Here is a 14,462-nt window from a genome sequence, read left to right as displayed (position 1 = left end):
CAAAGTCATGACTCTAATTTAAAAAATGCAAAGTCATGACTCTAATTTAAAAAATGCAAAGTCATGACTTTAATTCAAATAATGCAAAGTCATGACTCTAATTTCAAAAATGCAAAGTCATGACTTCAATAATGGAAATATTAAGTTCAAAAATGACCGTTCACGATTCAGGGAACAAGCTGGCTGCCAGATTATCATTGGCAGATAGTTATTAAAGTGGCGAACGTCAGTTTGTAATTGATTTTTTTTACATTCTGAATGGCCAACTGACATACAGCTATCAATTTGTCATTCAAAAGATTATTGACCTGAGCGCGAATTTCTCAACTAACTTTAAATCCTTCATGATCACATTACTGAACTGGTTACATTAAACTAATATAAACGTTTAAAATAAGATGTTTTTGTAATAAACAACGAGAAGATATTCAAGTCCTCTCTTTTCACCATTTCACTTTATCGGAAAACAATATAGCAGCATGAATTAAAAATAGAACTAGAGAGTAACCTGCATCATGAAGATAAATACTAAACTCTAGTTTTATCCTTGTTACTAATAGTTTGGTTTTAGTTTTGCTTCACAGTTTATGCTGTTTCTGTTCTTATTTTTCAGATTATGTAGTTTTAGTGTTGTTTGAAAATGTCCACTTTTAGTGTAGTTTCCAAATTGTGTAGTATTAGTATTGTTTCAGAGTGTGCATTTTTAGTGTAGTTTTAAATTGTACTGTCTTTAATGTAGTTCTAAACCGTGTAGTTTCAGTATTGTTTGAAAATGTCCACTTTTAGTGTAGTTTCAAATTGTGTAGTATTAGTATTGTTTCAGATTGCGCAATTCTGGTGTAGTTTCAAATTTCACAATTTTAATATAGTTCCAAATTGTACAGTTTTAGTATTGTTTGAAAATGTCCACTTTTAGTGTAATTTCAAATTGTGTAGTATTAGTATTGTTTCGAATTGCGCAATTCTGGTGTAGTTTCAAATTGTACAAGTTTAATATAGTTCCAAGTTGTACTGTTTTAATGTAGTTCCAAACTGTGCAGTTTTAGTATCGTTCCAGGTTAAGCCATTTTAGTATAGTTTCAAAGTGTGCAGTTTTAGTGTAGCATTTCTTAAGATTGTGCAGTTTTATTATAGTTTCAAATTATGTAGTTTTAGTAATGTTTCAGATTGTGTAGTTTTAGTATTGCTTGACATTATGCAGTTTAGTATAGTTTCAAATTGTGCAGTTTAATATAGTTTCAAATTATGTAGTTTTAGTATTGTTTCAGATCGTACAGTTTTAGTATAGTGTCGAGCTCCGTAGTTTTAGTATTGTTTCAGATCGTGCAGTTTTAGTATAGTGTCGAGCTCCGTAGTTTTAGTATTGTTTCAGATCGTGCAGTTTTAGTATAGTGTCGAGCTCGTAGGTTTAGTATTGTTTCAGATCGTGCAGTTTTAATACTGTTTCAGATTGTGCAGTTTTAGTATTGTTTCAGATTGTGCAGTTTTAGTATTGGTTCAGATTGTGCAGTTTTAGCATTGTTCTGTGGTTTGGTATTGTTTTAAAAGCTGAGTACTTTCAGCCTTGTTTCACTAGTTGTGCGGGTTTCAATCATGTTTTCTAAATTTGCGATATTAGTTTTGTTTCATAAGTTTAGGCAGTTTTATCTTAATTCACTAGTTGTGCGGGTTTAAATCTTGTTGTTGTTGTGTGTTTCCAGTTGTAATATTCTAGTTTTGTTTTATAAAGTATGTGCTTTAATCTTATTTAAGATACATTTTAGACAGCGACGTCAGCACAAAACTGCATCAGCTCCTGATGATGTATGAAAGTAGCAATGGGCTTCATCAAGACCTGATGCAGCCCTGTGCTAGCAGTTCTAAGCATCATCTTCAACTGAACAGGTAGATGCAGTTTGTAAAAACTTTTCAGTCCAGTGCGATTTTAGAAGTTGTGTGTCTTTTACCTTATCTAATAAAATAAATCATTAGTAGATTAATGTTAAATATTTTCTTATTTATTTTACAAATAGAGTCAAGATTATCTATAAGTTTTATTAATTATTTACCTTTCTCGGCCATGCAAATGTAATTTCTGTATGTACTGCAACTATGATCGTTCCACTTTAAGTTTTGAGGCCTCAGCTCCACACAGTGGTCCTTATCGGGGTCAGAAGGTTCTCCGATATCCCAGTTGAAGAAATCTGCAGCAATATCATTCTCCCATTCATATCCACCTGGAAAAAAAAGATTCCCTGGCTCTGATTTCAAGAAAATTTGGTATAAAAATTGAAATTCTGCTAACTGTACTCTTATATTTGAAGAACTGCCTGATATTAGACTGTTTTTGTTAACATTTCAAAGTTTTATAATACAAATTACAATACTCTATTATCTAATTTTAGTTAACTTTTAACGGCTTTAATTTAGATTTTTCCAATTCATCCACAACGGTTCATTTCTTATTAACACACTTCAAGTTCGTTTACCATTCAAAACAAAACTTCTTTCAACGATACCGTAAATTAACATATGCGAAATAATTTTTGTAAAAACATCAACCTTACTTTTTACCCTCTGAAATGGTTATATTTTCTCCTAAAGTTACGCTTTTTGTTCAATGTCATAAGACCCAAGAAACCCAACCCCGTTATTTACACTCTAAAATATTAATCTTTTCTCCAAACATTACGTTCTTTGTTCACTGTCGTGAGATTAAAGAAGACAAGCCTTACTTTTTACACTCTGAGAAACTAATCTTTCCTCAAAAAAATTACGTTTTATGCTCACCGTCGTGAGATTCAATAAGGCCAATCCACATCGATTGACTTCTGCCACTGACGTAAGGCTGAATCAGTTGTAATTCAGGCATAGAATGGAACCTGGCCAATGAACCTCCTACAGAAAAATGAGAAACAATGAATTTATCTGATGGTCACTATAACGGTATATATATAGGCTTTAACTACTAGAATTACTAGAAGATCAGAAACAAACTGATTGTTGTCGACAAAGATGTTAAAACTTTATTGGTACACGAAGTTTATTCTAAGAAGCACCGTCACATAATATTTGACTTTTTTATTTGTTGTTACGTTTCTTCTATCGGGTTTGTAAACAAGGAACTAAAGTTAAATAATAAACTAGAAACAAACATCTTTACTGATACTTTTATGATACATACCTGTAAGGTGTCAGTTGATTGTATTTATTTTCACAGTAGTATTGTTACGTCTCTGTTCGTTTGTTAATTTCCCGTAAAAATTATTTCCGAAAAACTTCAGTGATACAAGTCCTTTCTTAATTAAAACTAGTTTTTTCTTTCTCGTTACAAACTTTGTAATACACTTAATTTCCACAATCACTTTAAATTTAACTACTTTTATAAACACACGCTATAATTCACAACGATTCACACACTTTACTTACGGAGCCTACTGCTCGCTTGACTCGATTATCTCAATTATCTGTCACTATATCTCTATCTGCAATTATATCTCCGGTTTATCTGCCGGGCTTATATACTAAAATAGTGGGCGCCTAGAAAAGAATAGAGTTGCCAGGAAAAGTCAAGATCCTTCGAGAATCTCATGACGTGTTACCAGAGTCACGTGACTTCCGCTGTCGTAACAGTATCATTGTTAGAACTGATGTTACATTAATCGGATATTATACGTCAAAATGTTCAGAGAATATAAAATTATAGAATACTTCCAATGTAGGGTTATATGTAGGGTTGAGTATATTACATTAAAACGATTTAGAATATGCAAATCAGTAAGGCATGTGACAACCACAGCCGATATAAAGTTGCAATAGAGTAGAATGTACCAAAACTACTTTCTAACATTGTTTGCCGTTATATAGGTAACATGATGCCACAAAAAATAGATCGCTTTCGGTAAGGATGTATAACACACCTTTTCGACGCTAAATATTCATACACTCAAGTCATAAAGATGTGTTCATGGTTCATAGAGAGGATTTAGAATTTCCAAGACAGAGATACCTCTTGTAATTAATGGCATTGGAAAGAAAAGGAATATGGATAAACTTAGGGTACTAGAACTATCCAGAAGGAGATCTGCAAAAAGTCTTATCTTACACATGGTAAACAAAACACGATGTCTTATAACAGGGGAGAATCCAAAAATATAAAGGTCGGTGGCAAACGCCGTCCATGTGTCCCAGGCAATGGTATGAAAAATAATCAAACGTATACCTCAAGCAGCTGAAGAATAGAATAGGTATTTATGCTATTTCATATGAAGATATATCGGTCAACTTTCTGGAGTTTATGATTGAACTGGGAAACTGCCTTCTTGGAACAGTATGTGGATTAGTGGTCCAAGTAAGAAGGAGGTGGGAGTGTACTTTTGACATGACAGCCTTAGGACGGAACCTTCTGCAATGGAAACTACGCTGCAGAGCTGTTGTCAAAATGCACGGCTTTAGAAAGAACATGACTGAACGTCACGACATGGATCGTAGCCTCACGTGGGTGAGGCTCCAAAATAGTTTTAATATAACGTACACAACATGTGAAATAATTATCTAATTTTAACAGTAAACTTCTACCGTCACTGTAGAAAGGTAAATTTGGGTTTACGGTATGAGTCATCATCTACTGACAGTCTAGTGTTGTAATACTAAGCCTATGTTACAAGACAACCCCTCTGACAAGTAGGGAGCTAACATTGAGTTGACACTACAACTCAACCTCTTCTAACACTAATGAGTTGTAACACTGAGAAGGTGCTAAAAGTCAACCTCTATCGACATTGTAGAGATTTAACACTGTGTTGATGTTATCAACTAATCTCTACTGATATTGTACAGTTTTAAGATTGATTAATATTTTTTGTAGTTTTTCGCGAGCTATATAAATACATTCATAATTTAATATTTAATTAATGTAATGATTAAAGTAAAGAATGACAGTTTTCAACTAGCCACACAAATATAATTTTAGATTAATGTGTAAAAGCCTGGTTTTATAACTATCTACATAAACACAGTTTTTAATTAATGATAATAACACATGATTATTTCAGGTTTTAAATAACTAGGTAAATTATGAACATTTTCGTGTTTATTTGATACGTATGAAACATGGTTACTTTTAATGATTAACTGACATAACGTAGTTTATGAATTCCATACAGAAATTAACAGCACATAAATACAGAATTGTATACATATCGGACCTAGCGACTACTATAGATAGTACAGTTGATCTACACCTGTCAAAAGAACATTACTAAAAACATTTATCTGAAATAGATCTTTTCCCAGATGAGCTCAATAATGAAGTCGTTGATATGTAGTTACTGCTGAAACTTCGTAAGTACAATAAAAGATAGTAACAATACAATGGAAGGGGTTTTTAGCATATGTATTATTTTTTATAACGCTACGATTTAATGATTTTATTCGTAAATTATAAACTTCGTGACTGGTGTGTATGTGTATTGTCTAAGAGGTCACGATATTTAAAAGCGAGAGAAGGTGGAATAGCACAGTTTAAAGTATTAAGTTTTAGTTAAAGAAAGTTTTATCTTATGATTGGCTTTTACAGTGATTGTAGAACGGGATCGTACCATTTGAAGGTTTCACTCCTACACTAAATTCACACGTTTAAATTTAAATACAAAAATGGAAGGTTGTAAATATTACGATACTAAAATGGAACGATAAGGTAGTTTTATGTGTGTATATATAATAAATCTGAATGTGGTACATAATCATTCTTATTTTAAAATTTATTTTCTCACTAATGTGAATTTATTGTCACTATTATTAATAACCAGACAGGTCAATATAAAATCAGTTTAGGAAAACTGTGATAAATATTGCAAAAATTACTTACCTGAAACTCTTTTAAAAGTCACGCCAATGTTGGTATGTTTTAAAGTAGCTACCATGTAATCTTATGGTTTAGGAAAACTGTGATAAATATTGCAAAAATTACTTACCTGAAACTCTTTTAAAAGTCACGCCAATGTTGGTATGTTTTAAAGTAGCTACCATGTAATCTTATGAACCAAACTGATACGAGCAAATGAAACAAATTATGAATTTAAACAAAAACTAGGTAAATCACTTAAAAGACAACTTGAAGAAGATTCTTTGTATCTCAAAAAGCAAATATTTAACACAGATTGTATACATCTAATCCTATTAACACACAGAACAATAAAACACCAAATCTAGACAACCAAATCTTCATAAATTGGAAGATTAATAAAACAACAAAAAAGAATCCCTTTTTAATCACACAGATGATATTAATGAGGTAAAGTTATCAAAAAATTGAAACAGAAAGTATTGATAGATCACGATTTGCTTTACTCCCAGAAAAACTCAGATTTCAGAATTATATTTAATCTTTTGAATTTTTATTGGAAAAAATACCTAAACAACCAATTTGGTCACGTATTCAAGAAACATTTGATAGTACGAAAACTCAAATAACGGTATAACTATGTTTTCTTTCAATAACTACAGTTCTAAGTACAAAAATATTAACTACAGAAAAGAAAACTATTAGCCATAAAAATAACAAAGTAACAGCCTGATAAAGGAAACAAGGTTAATATGAACAAATCATATTATAGCTTAAAGGTATTGAGAGATAATACAAAAAGAAACCGCGGTCATTACTTACAAATCATTATAAGATCAGCTTAGGAGAACTGTGTTAAATATTGCAAAAATGAGTTACATGAAACTCTTCTGAAAGTCCCGCCAAAGTTCGTACATTTTGAAGTAGCTATTAATTAACCTTATGTATCCAACTGATTCGAGTAAATGAAACAAATTATGAAATATAACAAAAACTATTGGTCAAAATGCACTGTCATGAATGTAGCGAAATGGATTGTAACTACGCGTGGTGAGACTCCAAAATAGATTTAATATAACATACACAACATCTGTAGTACTTAATTCATTTTAAATATCAACATCTTCTGATATTGTAGAATGGTAAATTCCAGTTTACGGTATGAGTATCCGTTTACTGACAATCTATAGTTTTAATACTAGACATGTTTTACATGACAATCCCTATATATTTGTATATAAAGAAAGACGTCCAGTTAGGTTCACAGTACCTACTATTAGAACATACAATCAGGAGTTAGTAGGATATTTAATAAAATACTGAGAATGAATTACTCGTAACGAGTACAGACACATTATTAAAGACAGTTTCATCTTTACTAACGAAATAACAAATCCATAATTTAATAAGAGTTTATGCAAGTGTTAATGTAAAACCACCTTACAGGTATGTTCGACTTAAGGAAACATTATAACTGGTCACAGGTTTAATCTATTCGGGACATAAGAATATTATAGAATTCCCAAACGTGTTTAAAAGCTGTCACATCTTGCAACAAAGGCATCATATTTTGTGTTTAGTAGCATAATGTACGACCAAGTAGATGGAGTAGTAATAGGATCTAGATTGGCACGTGCATTTAACAAATGTTTCCTTTGCTTTCATAGCTTGGTCGGAAGAAATTTTGGTGAAATATTTATCCATCATGAGAAGCTAACTATCACATATGCATACCTATATCAAAAACCAGAGAAAAATTTTAAAATTAAAATTAATTGCCCTAAAATATGGTTAATGATATGATGCAGAATTAGTTGGATAAAGTTAGTTAAAGACGTAACACAAACAAAGTATGATGTTCTAACTATAATATAGTTGTAACTATGTTGTTGGCTTATTTGGAATACTCTTTGTTGCAGCCTGTTTCTAATCTTTAAATTTCTATTCCTGTTTAGCCGGAGGGAACTTACCATAAGGGTGATGGGCATGGCTTTACTGTCTGGAACTTTTTCCAGGTCTAGGAAACAATTTAAACCATATATACAAAAAGAGTTCGGATAGAATGAGTTGTTTATCTAGCGAATTTGTTAGTCAGTTGATAAGTAGACAGATAGTCCATTGTGTAGCTTTGTGCTTAACTTTGAACAAACAAACAAACCACTACGTGTATCGAAACCCAATTTGTGGTGTCGTAAGACTGCAGGCTTACCGCTGAGCCATACACAGCCTTTAGGGTTATATTCCCACCCGAGTGCTGATTAATTTCTTCCCGACAATATATCGTAATTAAAATGTTCGAAAGTAGAACATAAATTTAGTTCTTGTAGGATCAACCACCAGGTTACAACACAGATGTACAATATAGCTCTTCTACAGAGGGCGCTACTTATAAAGAGGAAGTCTTGTAGTTCGTAAAGCTTAGCTACAACCTGACGAAATGTGTTTCAGTATATACAGTTCAACTGCATCTTTGAAATAAACTAACTGACTTATTTTAGCAGCTCGCTGTTTCTGACCATTATTATAAACAACGTATTTAACGTTTTCCAGTTTTAACACATTCTTACTAAGTTTTTTGCAGAAAACAGAAGCGTCGATCCAGGATTTGGTGTCTGTAGAGAAGTGGAAACAATATGGACCCTGGATATTGACCCAAGAGTCCAAGTTTTGCGGACATCTTCCGCTTATGTGAGGAATGTCGATGATCGGAGGTATCACTGAAAAACAGAAAATATCGTCCTTTACATTTTAACATGTGAATATGTCTTCGTCTAGTGTTTCGAATATCATTAAACGAAAACAAATATTGGTAGAGACTTCCATGAAAAGAGCACGACATCTCTTAGGGTTTTGTAAAATATTGACTTTTTGTCGAACTTACAAGTTACAGTTCATATTTTACAGGTGAATGATAGTGTTTTTCTAACTTACATTTCATAAATTTACAGATTAATAATGAACAACTTTCTATAAGTTCTCACATTAATGTATATCTTTTTAAATCGCAGTTCATAACCGTGGAGGTTAATTAACTATTTTTAATTAGTTCACTTTCCAAAACTTCAATGATTAATGTGTTTTCTAAGTTACGCTCTGTAATTATACAGATGAATGAGTATTTTAGCCCACAGCTCATAATTTTGCAGATAAATCAGTTTTCTAGCTAACACCTCATAGCTTAACATGCTAATGAACATTTTCTAACATTTCTGTAATGATAGTGTTCAGAAATTTACGGATTAATATGTTTTCTAATTTACTCTGTGTAACTGTATACATATATTTCACAGTTCGTCACATTCACATAAATGACTTTTGTCTACTAACGTTTCACACACTTCACACGAAAATTGGAGTTCAATTGTACACATTATGGAACGTTTTTGTAACTCATAGTTTAAATCTTAAAATATAAATTTAGCTCATGACTTCATAGATGAATAAGAGTATATCTAAAGCACAGTTTACAATTTAACAGATGAATGAGTTTTTCTGACTTACACTATGTAACTTTACAGATGAATGAGTTCTTCTGACTTACACTCTGTAACTCTACAGATGAATGAGTTATTCTGACTTCATCTGTAAAGTTACAGAGTGTAAATCAGAAAAACTCATTCATTTGTAGAGTTACAGAGTGTAAAGTGTAAGTCAGAAGAACTCACTGTAACTTTACAAATGAATGAGTTTTCTGACTTACACTCTGTAACTTTACAGATGAATGAGCGTTTTTCTTCACATGGAAGAACTGTCCATTCGTTTACTTCCTGAAAGGCCACGCAGCGTGTTTTATTGATGGCGGTGCTGCTCGGCTGCCCTTTAGCCCATTTAGTATAGAATACCGGCCACTTGTCTGACCATCGGAATCTGTCCTGGCTCTTAAATAAAATGGAAATAAAAACGATTTGCTGTGATATTCTGAAAAGCGTGAGATTAATAAATCTTAAATTAGTAAATAGGAAAGTTGCTCTAGTTTATGATATTGGAAAAATAAAGTTGCTAAAATTTACTTTCTCAATAAGAAAAGTTTTCCAATTTATCTTAGTAAAAGGAAAACCTACAATTTGTATTAGTAAATAGTAAAATGAGAAACAACTTACAATAATTACTTTTTGTTTATATTTACGTTATTAAACAATGAATGTACTACAATATTTATCAGAGATTTAATATATATAATCAAGTTTCTTGATGATAATGTTTCATCTTTCTACGTTTTGTGTTTATTCAAAATAATGACTAATTATTAAATATGATATCTGCTTAAAATCTAATCTAAACAGTGCTTTATCATTTTTGTTTATCTTTGGAAATTTCGATTTAGGCTTCATCGATTTAAAATTACTGAGTATTCTAGCAAGAGCCATGATATAAGGGTTTATTTGCAGCATATATCGTGAAGACTGCTTAACCCGAAATGACAGGAAATAAACATTTGTTTTGGCATTCAAACTTGATATTATACTAGTGTTCAGATCCATACAAAGCTATTCTGGAAGAGAAGCAGAAAAAATGTTTTAAATACTTTGATTAATGTTGTCAGATTCACTCAGAACTAAAAAACAAGAAGGGTTGGAGCAAGGTACGTAAGTATCTTTAGGGCTATCACGTAATCATTCACATTATGGATGTGTAAAATTAATAAAGTGGCTGCTGTGAACAGAACAGACGTATTAAAACATTGATGTAACTTTGGACAGTGTAAGGGGTAAGACAGGGTGTACAGTTAACATACATACACAAGATATTAAAGCATGCAAATAACATGAACAAGCAGGAAGCACAGTTCACATCCCTGTATATAATCCTCCAAAAATATTAACATTCACGTTATATGTAAAATATCCAAGTAAATACAGTATTCACAAACAGCAGTGGTATAAGTTGGTACATACCAATCCTTCTCAAGTTCCCAAATAAATACAGTATTCACAAACAGCAGTGGTATAGATTGATACATACCAATCCTTCTCAAGTTCCCACGTAAATACAGTTTTCACAAACAGCAGTGGTATAAATTGGTACATACCAATCTTTTTCAAGTTCTCACATAAATACAGTATTCACAAACAGCAGTGGTATAGATTGGTACATACCAATCCTTCTCAAGTTCTAAAGAATATACAGTATTCACAAACAGCAGCGTATAAGTTGGTGCATATCAATCCATCTCAAGTTCTCACGTAACTACAGTATTCCCAAACTACAGCGGTATAAATTGGTACATATCAATCCATCTCAAGTTCCCAAATAAATACAGTATTCACAAACAGCAGTGGTATAAATTGGTACATATCAATCCATCTCAAGTTCCCAAATAAATACAGTATCCACAAACAGCAGTGGTATAGATTGGTACATACCAATCCATCTCAAGTTCCCAAATAAATACAGTATCCACAAACAGCAGTGGTATAGATTGGTACATACCAATCCATCTCAAGTTCCCAAATAAATACAGTATTCACAAACAGCAGTGGTATAAATTGGTACATATCAATCCATCTCAAGTTCCCAAATAAATACAGTATCCACAAACAGCAGTGGTATAGATTGGTACATACCAATCCATCTCAAGTTCCCAAATAAATACAGTATCCACAAACAGCAGTGTTATAGATTGGTACAAACCAATGAATCTCAATATCTCAATAGAGTAAAAAAAATAATAAAGATCATCCCACGTGATAAACAAGAATACATCAAAATACTCATGTAAGTCTGTATTCACGAACTCAACAAGTATATTAGTTCATGCAACGCTAACACCCAAAAATAAAGACATGAATCACACAAACATCAAACTTAAGATAAAAACATAGCAAAGACTTCCACATTTAATCAACTAAAAACAGCCGCATAAGCAATGAAATATGTAAAGCCTACCTACTTCATCTGCATCACACAAATTAACAAAAATAACACATAGTGGGCATCAACAAAGACAACTGTTATCTAGCAATTAACACGTCTAAGATTGAACTCTGGCTCAATCACATACAAGTTCATCAGATTAGCAGCCGAGGCTTAAAATGTTTATCTGTCAGAATAGGTAGTGCATATTGGAGGGATTTACACATTCTGGTAATAAAGCTAGAAAGAAACGACCTTTAAACTCCATATAATTATAGAATAATTTTTACATTAACCGACGTTTCGCCTTTGCAGGTTGTTCAGGGCTAGTACATGAAACTATTTGATATTACATTATTTGTTAAATTATTAAACTGCCTGTGATGTTCTATTTCTTGACTCTGATGTAATATGCCTTTAACAAGATATAGAGCACTATTATTGTTTCACTATCTTTCAGATATTATAGTATAAGTATAATGCTGTCACGTATCTGCTCGTTTGATAATTTTCCGTAAAAATTCTTTCGGAGAAACTTCAGCGACACAAGTCCTTTCTTAAATAAAACTAGTTTATTCTTTCTCAATACAACTTTGCAATACACTTAATTTCCACAGTCACATTAACTTAAACACACGCTATAATTCACAACGATTCACGCAGATTCTCGACAGAGAGACAAAGGGAATAAACTGTTACGTATCTGCCTGTTTGTTAATTTCCGTTAGAAATTCTTTCTGGGGAACTTCAGTGATACAAGTCCTTTCTTGATTAAACCAGTTTATTCTTTCTCGATACACACTTTTAGTACACAGTAATTTCACAATCACTACGTTTCTCGTCACTTTAAACTTAACGACTTTTACAATATACGCTATAAACCACAGCGATTCACAATCTCGATAACAAAACACATACTAGCTCGAAACAGAATCGTAAATTACCCGGAACTCTCTTCATTCAATCCTGAAGGCTTTTCTGCCAGGCTTATATACTAAAAAAGAGGGCGTCTCAAACAAACTCGGGCTTCATGATCATTCGAGAAATTTTACGCACGCTACCAGCGCCAAATGCGCCAGCAGAGACACGTGACTTCCGCTGTCGTAACACAACCTTTTATAGTTAGTTATATCAACATATTAAATATATTGGTTATATGAAATATATATAAACAGAATTACAAAATATTTTATGATTAGCCACAAAAAATATGCGAAAAGTAAAAGTCCCTAAGAAACAAATATTTAGGAAGTTCAAAGAATACAAAATGTACAAACAGTGTTAAAAACAAACTGTAACACTATGTGATACGCCAGAGTACGCAAGTGTTAAACCAAAAGTATATAAGTTATACCTATGTGGTTTTGAGTCCGTTTTACTTGACCATAGCAACCTAAGTTAACTTAGGTATGTTAATAATGTTATGATATTTCGTTGAATTCATTATTATTTAACATACATATAAAAGTAATAATGTTAAGTGTATTACTATGAAGTGTGCGTTTGTTGGAATGGTGGCTTAGTTACATGTACCATCCATTGTCTCTGTTAATTTTCGGATTATATTTTTCATGAGTATAGCTTCCATATATGTTATTAAAATCTTTGTTTTTTTTTGTAAGATAGAAACCTCCAAGTCGAAACGTCGGTTAAAAATTTAATTCTCTTATAAGTATTTGGAGTGTAAAGGTTGTTTTCTTTTCTAACTTTGTTATTAAAATGCTTATATCTCGGTAATTATTTTCTGAACTCCAAAGGATGGTAACACAAGCTACTAGCCATGAAATGACTGGTACTTTGATACTCTTAAACATTCTATAGTTTTAATTCATTGTTTGAATATTAAGTACATTACATACAAACTTCGCATGGAATCCGTTCCACACGTTTTCGGTCGTAACATCCAATAAACTGTAGAGAAAAGCCTGATCGAAGAGATTAGTAACCGATGTCAGGTGTCCACCTTGACTAACACAGAAGTCCTCAGCTGCCTTCCAAGATTTCACCTGGCTGGCTTCTATGTACAGCTTGTAGCATGACTCTCGGTAACCGACATAGCCCTGCTCCAGGTGTGAGCAGTCTTGATAGTTGGGAGGTTTTGACTCAGGTAAATTCGGATCTGTTCAAACAAACACAAGACCAATAATTGTGTAAAATAATAACTGATATAAATTGATTACAGATTCTTATTTACTAAATAATTTTATTCGGTTAACCTGTAGAGAGAAAGTAACTCAAAGAATGTACTCTGTGTACTGATTGTCCTGACCGTTCTACCAGTTTTATTAGCAAGCTGATACTCAAATCAGACGACCATAAGAAATAAAAAGTAGTATAAGTAGTTTCATTCAGATGTACATAAGTCAACATGGAGGAACATTATCACTTTAGCCTAAATCTCTTTAATTTGAATTAAATGTATTAACATATATTGTATTCCAAATGTCTTTATCAGCTAAATTATTAAAATCTTAACATTTAAACCTCACACCATTTTAGACCATTCATCTTGACGAGCTGAGTTATCAACGATACTTCACACCAGTGCTAAACATGCATCTTGACCAGCTGACTTATGAAAGCTCTAATATTTATCCTTATATACACTCTAATGTTATCCATGCATCTTGACCAACTGACTTATGAAAGCTCTAATATTTATCCTTACATACACACTGTTATCCATGCATCTTGATCAGCTGACTTATGAAAGCTCTAATATTTATCCTTACATACACTCTAATGTTATCCATGCATCTTGATCAGCTGACTTATGAAAGCTCTA

The 14,462-nt window shown here is 32.3% G+C and overlaps 1 protein-coding gene across 1 annotated transcript in view; it reads right to left on the bottom strand.

Annotated features, from left to right (window-relative positions):
* Positions 1-2,037: 2,037 nt before the first annotated feature.
* Positions 2,038-14,462, bottom strand: part of LOC111088930 (macrophage mannose receptor 1-like) — a 74,120-nt gene continuing 61,695 nt past the window's right edge. The window contains exons 18-22 of the mRNA XM_022400278.1: positions 13,537-13,796; positions 9,525-9,702; positions 8,392-8,541; positions 2,770-2,877; positions 2,038-2,216 (exon numbers count right to left, since the gene is read on the bottom strand). Of these exons, the coding sequence (XP_022255986.1) occupies positions 2,041-2,216; positions 2,770-2,877; positions 8,392-8,541; positions 9,525-9,702; positions 13,537-13,796 (872 nt within the window). The 3' untranslated portion in view covers positions 2,038-2,040. The remainder of the gene's footprint in view (positions 2,217-2,769; positions 2,878-8,391; positions 8,542-9,524; positions 9,703-13,536; positions 13,797-14,462) is intronic.

The sequence above is a fragment of the Limulus polyphemus genome, unplaced genomic scaffold (genome assembly GCF_000517525.1).
Source record: "Limulus polyphemus unplaced genomic scaffold, Limulus_polyphemus-2.1.2 Scaffold4773, whole genome shotgun sequence".
NCBI classification, from domain to species: Eukaryota; Metazoa; Arthropoda; class Merostomata; order Xiphosura; family Limulidae; genus Limulus; species Limulus polyphemus.
Note: the sequence above shows the minus strand (reverse complement) of the source record. Positions and strands in the feature narration are given on the sequence as shown.